Here is an 11,673-nt window from a genome sequence, read left to right as displayed (position 1 = left end):
CACGAAAATTAGTTACATACAAGTGCATCCGCGGCAATATGATGCTGTTTTGACAGTAACAGGTGTATATCATACTGTTGAAAATAATCACAGTGACTATTCACTTCCGCTAATAGTTACCCCTTCCGTTTCAACTTACCCTGCATTACAACTTGCCCCGGTATACCTTATAGCTTTGGACGTGGTCTTTTCTTTGCATTCCTGCCAACGCAACGACGACGACGACGACGACGACGGAGACGACGATGGTGGTGAGATCATAAAGGAATCGGTTACGAATGTAAAAATAACTTCTTTGGGTTTAAATGCTTTTGGAAGGATTAGATGGCGTGTGATGGATTTCTCGTTCCAGGAATTATGGATAACAAGTTGACCCCGGGGCAGTCCGTTTGATGGGCTTACTTTCTTTTCTTCTGGATTGAGGATGGTCAGAATTATGGCTACAAATTGTTTGGATTAAAAAAAACTAGCATTTGCTGGTCAAATAGCAACAATTGAAGTTCAGACTCGACCTTCTCATATTTGCATGACAGTTTGTATAATTATTTGTTATGGTCATTAATTAACTTATGGGCAAAATTTTTAAGCATGCAAAAAAACTCATGATGATTGATTTGTATAGCTGTTTTTTACTGGCAATAGTTAAATCGTTTTTCAGTCGACATAGAATTCCATACTTCTTGGCTATTTTTTTGATGACATTGTCAATGTGAGAGTTGAACTTAAGTTTGTCATCAATAATCACGCCAAGATATTTAATCTCCCGAACGCGATCAATAGTCTCATCATCAATTACAACAGAAACGTTCTCATTTAATCGATTCCGCGAAATTACCATAAATTTAGTTTTACTTGTATTTAATTTCAACTGCTCATACTTCAACCATCTACTTAGAGACCGCAAATCTTCATTCAAGTGTAAAACGGCACTATCTAAATCCTTAGCCGCAACGAATTACACAGTATCATCTGCAAAAAGATTAATGTCGCAAAATCGTAAAACACGTCTCATGTAATTAATATACATAATAAATAACAGGAGCCCTAATACATTTCCTACACTTATTTGGGATTTACTTCGAGGTTTTTGAAAATATTGTCAAATACCTCACAATATTGGTATTTTTGGAATCAGAGTGACCTGTAGGACCCGGAAATCTATTTCTGACACTATTTTAAATTCCAAGATGGCGGAATCCGGTTAGAGAAAAGCTGAGAAATACTGTCAAATATCCAACAATATGGGTATTTTTGGAATCGAGAGGACGTGACAATTTTTCTGTATCCAGAAGCCGTAATATTGGATTTGGATTGAATATTGGATTTCAAAATGGCGTCAGATATGGATTTCCGGTTCCTACACGTCACCCCGATTCCAAAAATACCCATATTCAGGGGTATTTAGCAGAATTTCCAAGTTTTTCTCTAAACGGAAGCCGGCATATTGAGATTCATAATGGCATCAAACATCTAAACGTCATCGCGTTTCCAAAACTACTCATATTGTGGGGTATTTGACAATATTTTATTAGATTTTCTCTAAAAGGAAGCCATCATTTTGGGTTTCAAGATGGCGTAAGAAATCGATATCTGGACTCGGCATGAAACCCGGTTCAAAAATACTCATATTGTGGGGTATTTGACAGTGTTTTCAAGTTTTTTTTATATCCTGAAGCCACCATATTGGATTCCCAAATGGCAGACATGGATTTCCGGTCTCCACATCTCAACACGATTCAATAAATACCCATATTGTGGATTGTTTGATAGTATTTTCCAGTTTTTCTGTAATCGAAAGCGGCCATCTTGGATTTCAAAATGGCGTCAGACAAGTTCCGTCACTCAGATATCAAATATACTCATATTGTGGGGTATACGACAGTATTTTTCAGTTTTTTCTCTAACCGGAAGCCGCCATCTTGGATATCAAAATGGCAAAAGAAAGGATTGCTGGTCCTTACACATCAACCCGAGTCCAACAATACCCATATCGACAGAGTTTCGAAGTTTTTCTCTAACCGGATGCCACCATATTGGGTTTGAATATGGCACCAGACATCGAATTCCGGACACTACACGTCACCCCGATTCCAAAAATACTCATGTTGTATTGTATACTCATATTGTAAGAATACCCATATTGAGGGGTATTTCAAGCGTAACTATTCAAATCGACGTATCTGATTTTATAAACAAACAATTCAATCGATGATTTGTGGCAACTGCTAGCTCATTCACAGAAACTAACAACACCAGTTACTAGGGGAAAGATCCCCCTACCTGATCATGGCGTTTGTTTGCGTGGGTGAGTTAGCAGTTAAGACAAATCGTCGATTGAAGTGATTCCTTACAAAAGCAGATACGTCGATTTGAATAGTTACGCTTGATTTGACAGAATTTACAAGCTTTTCTCTAAGAGGAAGCCGCCAACTTTGATTTTACAATGGCGTAAGACATTGATTTCCAGTCCCTACACGTCACCCTAGGTATTTGATAGTATTTCCCAAGGGGTAAGACAGCTCCTAAACATGAGCAATTTTGGAGTTGCTTTTGAAGCACCTCGAGTAACTCACATTGCATTCTCACTTTTCACAGCACAGCAACGTATGAAGGTGCAAAGTTGAAAATCTGCTGTCAAGCAAAACAAGAACAAACAACCGGCTTGATGTGGTAGAAGAACTCGATTCACCTGACCAAATACTCCAGATCCGGCAAATTATATGTACCCCACCGTCCTCCGATACTCGTCGAAGCGATTCCGTTCCCATCGCTCAACAACCTGCCGTTTTCTGCGAAACACCACCGAGATTCTGCAGCGGCCGTCGAAGGAAGTCTCCGTTGAAGTTGAACATAACATCTTTAAAGAAAATATTTCATCCAGAAGATATTATTCATTATATTCGGAGCATGTTTCGTTCTTCGGTTTCTTGTCAGCAAAGTCTATAGCGATGATCCTGTACTTGGTTGGATCGTATTTACTCTTGAGAATCTTCAGATCGCCAAGAACCCTTTCCGTCCACTCTTTCTGGACCATCTGCAGTAGCTTGGAGCCAACGCAGAACATTTGTTCTTCGTCTTCCTCACCGGTTTTCACTTCGATTTCGTCGGGTAGATCGATGATGGGTTTGAAGTCCGGATGAGGATCGTACTCACCGGAAACATTGGCAGCTGTGTCTTCATCGTCCTCCTCCTCTTGGACTTCAGCAGTGTCAAGTGTGGCTGAACATTGTGGGATAGTGGTTGGCAGCGTTTCCTTCGGAGCTGGAATTGTCAATCGGATGTTAATCAGTTTTTATCCAACAGGGAAAATATTTTCTATGTATGCCAGTGATTTCCCACAACGATTTTACGTTCTTCTTGGTGGACATCTGAAAACGATTCCTGTGGTTATTTTACGAGAACAAATCGCATATGTCTACCTACCTACAGTTAATTCACATTTAACGTTTTGAAACGGAGGAATACGAACAAAAATCACCTCGAAAACAATAACAGCAGCAGCAGCAGTCAATCAACTTTCGAAGCTTTTCCAGCCTCGTTCAAGCAGCCGGTGGAAACTAACGATTTTAAATTGGCTTACTACTTGACTAGCCTATTGGTCCCAAGCAAATCGATTAACGTACCCCATTCCAGTCGAAATTCTAGTACTACACTATGTTTGTTTTGATTCGCTATGAAAGTTTGACAGATAAAATGAAGGGTTCGTGAAATTTCCTAGGTTTCGAGGGGTGCATCGATTAGCTTGGGACCGAAGGGAGTAGCAGAGCTGAGCCAAAAAGTTGAGCAATTTCTTCGGGATCTTCCAGTCTTATAGTTACCTCTATGGTTCAAGTAATTTTCTGAACAAAATCTGGAATTCACATCGTTTCAATAGTCGAACAATTCTATTTTGTTTACAAACAAGACTTACGTCCAATATGTGAAAGGGATAAATGAAGTAACCAGAAAAAAGCATCGATGAACGTCGATTAAATTTTGAGGTATAGTGAGCTACTTGCTGCAAAAAAGCAACTCAGAGTAAAACTGTCTCACCCCTTGGTATTTCCCAGAATAGCAAAAAAAATCGTTATTTGGAATTTACTTCGTAAAAAGAGGGACGCAAACTGAATACTGCGTAAAAAAGACTTCGTAAAATGGGGTTTCAGTGTATTTAGAATTTGCACAACGCTTGGTAAAATAAAAGTTATTTTACCAACATTTCTTTTATGCTGAAGATACGACATGGGTTTTAACATTTAAAAAAATGCAATGAAATTTGTTAAAATCCCAATTGGTGCCAATTTAGGTGAATTTTAGAATTTACGCGGATTTCGAAATTTAAAGTTTTTTTTTACGCGGCGTAAAAAGCTACTACAATGTATGCATAACACAAACCAACCCTCTTCAATATTTTTGGAAAATTTTTATATTAAAAAGCTTATGAAAATGCTGGCTTCCGTTAATTGATTCGAGAAAAACGCGTTTGAAGATTTTAATTATATTTAAATTTGTTTAATACAAGACTAACAGCGACTTACATTCATTCTGCTATTCCATTTCCATTTGATATTTCATTCTAGAAGGTATAAGGATGCCGAAAATGCAAAAAAAAATCGATTTTTGAAACCCACCAACAAGTGTCCTTCACTCTTAAGCGTTGTCGAAAAGAACAACACAAAATTCTTTATGAGAATGGGTATAAAATGATAGAACTTAAATTAAACGAGCAATAACAAAAGGTTCCCATGGCTTTCAAAATTAGATCTAGGAAAGACCTAGCCATTCAAGCTCTTTATCAAATGAATGTTAGTTTCTTAACAAATTAACGAATATCCACATAAAACACCTGACATTGGATAAATAACCAAATTAAATTGGTAGAGCAAGCAAGTAAATAAACTAACGCTAGATTCAGTATTTTAATGTATTTTAAAGTATCTTAGATACTAATAAGATTTTCATATGTATACTGAAAAAAAATACAAAGTTTGGAGTGAGATGCTCCTAGAGCTAAATCAATTGAAATTTAACACGTTAATTCAATAGAAATAAAAGTAATTTTACTACCACTACCCAGAAGTTAGTAGTTCTTTACAACATGAATTACGGAGGTTTGAGCTGACAGCTTTCATTTTCATAAAAAAAAATCCGCATTAAGCCCGAGATTGGTTCCTTCCACCACATGTAGGTAGTGAAAGATCGCAGTGGCAATCGGCCGACAGCAAAGTCGTGATATATCTTGACAAACACTGTAAATTATTGCAATCTGATAAAACCGATCGTTGCCAACAACGGTCTCTCGTGGCACTTACCGTACCCTACCCAGCTAGCAGAACACACTGGAATCTAGACGGTGGTGGTGACTGGCGAACAAATAACTTCTCGCTTTCAGTTTGAACTCTGAGCCCCCATGGGCCTAACCTTTAGTGCACACTTCATCCGATGTTAGCTGGTGGGTTTTGAATGTTTGTTTTACGATCAGTCCACCACTAAAAGTTGTTGACTGTGCCTTAACAGCTAGATCAGGTCATTCCAGATACATGTACGAATATCGATCGGAATCTGTACCGTGGGATGCAATTGTAGACTGAGTCGTGCATTCGGTATGAAATACGAGAATTCTTTCGGTGATTTATGATTTTTAAGGAGCTCTGCTAGTACATTTTTATGCTCTGATGTCATTCAACTTGAGTGCTCCATTGATAACGCTCAAATCTATCAATCAATAAACACCAAATTTCGGTCAATTGTGTTGACTTTACCGTCCGAAACATACAAACGTCCGATATCTTCCCACAGTTCAACGATCCGTTCGACAGTAGATGTCGTGTTCACTTCGTCGTCGTCGTCGTCGTCCGTTTGAACAGCAACCGTATGAATGAAAATGTCCACCACGTCCACCGCTTCGATCCGAAAAAGTAAACAAATTAATCGTCGTTCGTTGTCGCCCGATAAAATATCGATTTTCTCTCTTAAGGCTCATGTCAACTCCAATCCAAATACAGAAGCCAAAAAGTGATCAAATTGATTAATTTACAACTCACCTGCATGTGCGCTTTTTCTATCGCCCCGTAAGTCGTTGCGTAGCAACCCAATCCGGCCAACCAGCTCCGATATTGAAGCCAATATGATCGAACGCAAAGCAGGCCATGTTCGCACCAATAGCCGCCTGCTCCGTTCCCACCGTCGCGTCGGTCGCCCGATCCGTACATAGGGGAAAAATCGCTCAACACATGTTCAATTGCTGTTAAATGTAGCTATAAATTTAATTAAGCCACCGTTGTACGCACGCGTTTTGCCAAAGTGATCTATAGGCGGGAGCGCTAAAGTGAGTGAGTGAGTGAGTGAGAGCAAAATGCACACGAAGAAATTGCTCCCGATCGGGGATCGCTTTTTAAAGCTGTGGGATGTGGGCCGCTCTGAAGTAGTGAACTGTTCTCGACGATTGCCGCATGGAGCGGAGAGTCTTACGGGAAAAAGAGCCGCCGTTTTGGTTTTTCCTCAGCTGCGTTTGATAATAACAGCTACCCACCGACTTAACCGGGCGGTGAACGGATTGACCAGCTGACTAAGAGATGTAGCAATACCGACGAACTGGATGCTGAAACTGACCTATACTGATGCGGAACAGGTTGCGGGAATAACTCGTGATGACTGCCGGAAAAGCAAGGTGCAGGTGCAGGTGTTTCGAAATGTAGTGCAGTTACTGAATCGGAGTCTAACAGTTCAGTCTAACGATTTTTTAATAACTAATAGAATAGATAAAGGTCGAGGGGTATTCAACTCTGCACACCTCAATCTGTGCCGAATGTTTTAGCTGTGCCAAAAGCTGTTCCAAACGTTGTGCTGAAGCGTAAAAATCAAGTATCCCATGAGTTTGGCATCACTGAAGATTTAGTGACTTTTGTGAGAAAGCTTTTTTTTAAGAAAGCCTACCTATTAAATTGTCTAAGAATGTACAATAGGATTTCATAATATTTATTGAAAGCATAAAAAGTGTCAGCGACCGGTGGTTCCGTAGATCGCTCATCTGGGGCGGAGAGGTTCAGATTTTTATTATTATATGTATCTGGCCACCCTGTGGAATTGACCCATTGTGAACCGTTATTACCGATATTGTGGCTATCGGAAACGCCAAGCAAGTATTGGTTGTAAAAGTGGATGTCCCTGAGCGTGACCTAGTTATTTCTGTTGTTGGTGATGATCTCGGCGCTGGTATTTAGCACTACACTTTAAAAAAAGAAGGAATTGGACGAAGTTCTGGCTGCAAGAGACATCCGAGCAAAGTATACATATGTTTGTCTTCTATTTCGAAAACTGATCGGCTAGTCCAATGGTTTTGATAATTTATCCTGAAGCGTAAACGGCTGACAACAAAGTGTGAAACCATAGCAACTATTAGAAAAAAAAAACGTCTGCAAAAAACAGTGATCCCGTTTTATATTATATTCATTGTCATACTTGTCAAAGTGTGCCCTAACGAGCCGATCAGTGTGCCGTTATGTGTTTCGACACAGTGTGTAGAGTTGATTACCACTTGATAAAAGTACACAAACTATAGGCAAATTTACTATTATAAAAACTCACAACATTCATTGGGCTCCCATAAACGGTAATATTCCATGAAATTTATGAGGTGGCTGATAGGTGGCTTCAGTTTCATTGTCAACAACATTTTTTGAACGACATTTATTTTTAGCGTCAAAAACCGTACCGTATGACGGCAAAAAGTTATGATCGTATGAAATTCGCTGTGTTGCGGATCTTTCTGCAGTGGTCCATTGTAAATTCGCATTCCAAAAGACGTGATAATGCAACCTTAACCAAAATCCCCATATAAACTTTAAACCAAAAGCGCCAGCTCCTGTTAAGGCGCCCAATCGCAATGACAGTGGAAGCGGAACGGCAGCGGCAGCGGAAAAGCCCGATCTGAGTAAGCCTACTTGTCGGATTGAAAACTAGTTTAAACTTGGGAAGGAGAAGCAGACTCGAAAAATATTAACGTCAAAAGGAGCCAGAATTAAGCTGTCACGAACGGTCATTGGGAGCCAAGCTGTTTGATGATGCTTTCCTTACAGTTGAACAAGAATATACAAGGCCAAATTGTCGTTTCGAGCTATCTTATTCAATGGGACATCGTTTTTTTTTAAATTCATTTATTGAATATACACAAATCAATATTGAAAGATACGATAAAATACAGACCATAAAAGAACATTTTCTAACTGCACACTGAAAAACGTCAAACAATCACTACACGCTCAAAGCAAAACGGGCTATTTTGCCACGCCTAATTTGATTTGATTTCAATAGCACAAATTTTCATGACAAGAAGAACAAGCTATACAATTGATTCCGTGTGCGCTATCTGCTTCTCCCTCCCAGATTTAAACCAAATCGACTTCGGTTAGGCATCTTGAAGACTTTTGTGACAACTGCCGTTTCAGTTCCTTTTCTGCCCACATTGCGTTTGGGCCTTTACATCCAAATGAGCTGAAATTTTCCAAGAGGTACACAGCAAAAAATAAATTTTAATATTACATCCAAGAGGATGCACTTCAATCATGTCAAAAATCACATGTAATTTTCATTGCCATAACAATAAACAAATGCAGTAAAAGCAGCGTAATGTCAGTTCATGCACTGTATTAATGATAATTTTGTCCTTTTTAGCGAGTAATATTACACCATATTTTCGACACGATTGAAGTGCATCCACTTTGATGAGATATTAAAATTAATTTTTTGCTGTGTAATACCTCGTACAGACTATGGCTTATATCATGTAATATAGGCTGTCTTGCAATGAGCACTCATACATAGGATTTCCAGTGAAAACTAGATGTATGAGTGTTTATTGCAAGACAGCCTATATTACATAATATAAGCCATAGTCTGTACGGGGTATAAGACAGCTCCTGATCTCCTGAGCAATTCCAGAGTTCCTTTTTTAATTAATTTTAATATCACATCAAAGTGGATGCACTTCTTTTGTGTCAAACAGATGGTGTAATATTTTGCCAAAAAGGATAAAATTATCATTAATACAGTGCATGAACTGACATTTACGCTACATTTGTTTATTTTTGTGGTCATAAAAATTACATAAGATTTTCGATATGACTGAAGAGCATCCTCTTGGATGTAATATCAAAATTTATTTTTTGCTGTGCACATTGCTCAGTGAGCAAGATCACTGTCATTTGCTTTCTAACTTTTCGCATCACAGCAACATATGGAGGTGCAAACCCGAAAAGCTGCTGTTAGGCAAAACATCAACAAAAATTGAGGGGTTTTGGCCTGTAGTTTCGGTTTCCAGCTTCCGGGATAGCATCCGGATTTATTATGAAAACATGCGTGGGCTAAGGATGATAATCGACTCGTTTTTCTTGGCTGTTACGGAGGCTGAATATGATTTGATCTTACTGACGGAAACGTGACTGGATGACCGGATCTATTAATCGCAACTTTTCGGATCACTTTATTCCGTCTTCAGAACTTACCGATCTACCCTGAACAGTCAAAAATCGCGCGGTTGAGGCGTTCTGATTGCTGTCTCAACAAGACCAACCAGCTACCCATTGTCAGTCTACTGGAACAGGTCTGGATTGTCGTGGAATTACCACAACATATTCTCAGTATAGGCGCAGTCTACCTGCCTCCCGACCGAAGAACCCAGGTAAAACCCAGGTAACAAATTGAAGCTAAACAAGTGTTGATTAATCAATTTCAATTCAGCCTTAGATTGAATAATTGCTGTACATAAACCACGTTAACCTTTGTCCAGCTTTTACACATCTAAATCTGGTGATTTTAATCAGCCAAAAACTTAACAGTAATATACATTATAAGCTTTTTAAGGCATTAAATAACAGTCTTTTCCAACCCTTGTTCAGCCTTCTAGTTTTATTTCAAAAATAATAATGGAAGACCGCTTCATATCTTATGCATTTATATGGAACTGCTTTAACTTGTTGCTGACTAATTGGAATAACATATTTATATTATTAATATAAGTCTAAAAATTACCTTTGCATTTTGGGATTCAAACCGGTAGTCGCTGATTCATAGGCGTCAACCATACCTACTGGACCATTTAGGCATATGTGAGGTAAAAGGTATGATCATTAACTTGAAGCACTTCAAATTTAAGTTGAATAACAGCATCTGGAAGAGTTTTATACAGCAATGCAGAATTGTACCTAAGCAACAACTGGTGACAGTTAAACATTCCTCTCATTTTCAAGTGCACTTAACACAATGTGGACACATCACAAGCACGCGATAAGTAAGCACCTCCTTCACGCGATTTTTTTGGGTTCACCTAGCTGTTTTTTTTAGTGTACCTGTGCACCCGGTACTAGAGCAAAAGACAGCAATTTGTACCAGAACAGGTGTCAAAAGTGACACAAACAGCACAACTGCCAGCAAAAGCGCCAGCAAAAAAAAGCGCGGTACCCGCTGCCGTGGCAGTCAGATTGAGGTGTGTCATATCCCTTAGCACGTTTCTTTTTGTTTCGCCATTTTGAGATTTGAACTCGTGACTTTGGCGTGAGAGGCATGGATGCTAACAAAAAAAAAAAGCGGAGCTAGTTAAAATAGTTAATTATCTAATCTAATAGTTCATTAGCTCCAGGGCCCTTGAACATCATATATTTGGATTGTCCCCAGGAGGATTGTCCGCAGGAGGATTGTTCGAAGAACGATTGTACCCAGGAAGATTGTTCGAATAAGGATTGTCCGCAGGAAGATTGTTCAAAGGAGAATTGTCCACAGGAAGTTTGCTCGGGAGAAGGTTGTTCGAAGGATTGTTCGGAGGAGGATTGTCCGCAAGAAGATTGTTCGGGAGAAGATTGTACGAAGGAGAATTGTCCGCAGGAAGATTGTTCGGAGAGGATTGTTCGAAGGAGGATTATCAGCAGGATTGTCCGCTATCGACGAGTCGAGGAGAAAGATTATCCGGAGAAAGAGGATTGTCCGCGGGAGGATTGTTCGAAAGAGGATTGTTCGAAGATGGATTGTCCGCAGGAAGATTGTCGGCAGGAAGATTGTTTGGAGGAGGATTGTCCGCAGGAGGATTGTTCGAAGGAGGATTGTCCGCAGGAAGATTGTTCAGAAGAAGATTGTCCGCAGGAAGATAGTTCGGAAGAGGATTGTCCGTAGGAGGATTGTCCGCAGAACGATTGTTCGAAAGAGGATTGTCCACACGAAGATTATTTGGAGGAAGAGAATTGTCCGCAGCAGTGATGGAAAAGTTCATCAAAGTTCCCTATGACTCGCGAACTTTTCCCTTGGTGAACTTCGTGAAATATCGCGAACTTTTCCAACACTGGTCCGCAGGAAGATTGATCAGAGGAAGATTGTCCACTGGACGATTATCCGCAGGAAGATAGTTCCAGGAAAGATCTTCAGAGACAATCAATGACGTTCAAGGAAAACGTTGGGGAACGACACTCATCCTGATGCATGTTGCTTCAAAAAAGATATGGCAACACTGTGATGGCATGCGAGCGGAATTGAAAGAATTTTCGAAATAGACAGAAGGATCAACAGGGATATTCAGGATATACTGAAAAATAGACAAAAAATCGAATAAGGATGTCTGGAGAAAAAAAGTTCTGACTGATGTTCTGGATATATAAGCAGAATTTTATGGATAAATTTGATGGGGATACAGGATGCATCCGAATGTAT

At 39.5% G+C, this 11,673-nt stretch overlaps 1 protein-coding gene across 1 annotated transcript; it reads left to right on the top strand.

Moving 5' to 3' along the window:
* Positions 1-10,239: 10,239 nt before the first annotated feature.
* On the top strand, positions 10,240-11,142 carry LOC135706559 (keratin-associated protein 4-9-like). The gene is made up of 2 exons (XM_065228213.1): positions 10,240-10,267; positions 10,616-11,142. Exons 1-2 carry the CDS (start codon positions 10,240-10,242, stop codon positions 11,140-11,142), a joined length of 555 nt encoding a protein of 184 aa, XP_065084285.1.
* The last annotated feature ends 531 nt before the right edge of the window (positions 11,143-11,673 follow it).

The sequence above is a fragment of the Ochlerotatus camptorhynchus genome, unplaced genomic scaffold (genome assembly GCF_037179485.1).
Source record: "Ochlerotatus camptorhynchus isolate MF236.1 unplaced genomic scaffold, CSIRO-AGI_Acam_v1.1 ptg000023l, whole genome shotgun sequence".
Classification (NCBI taxonomy): domain Eukaryota; kingdom Metazoa; phylum Arthropoda; class Insecta; order Diptera; family Culicidae; genus Ochlerotatus; species Ochlerotatus camptorhynchus.
The sequence above is the reverse complement of the archived record's forward strand: the minus strand, read 5'-3'. Positions and strand labels throughout refer to the sequence as shown.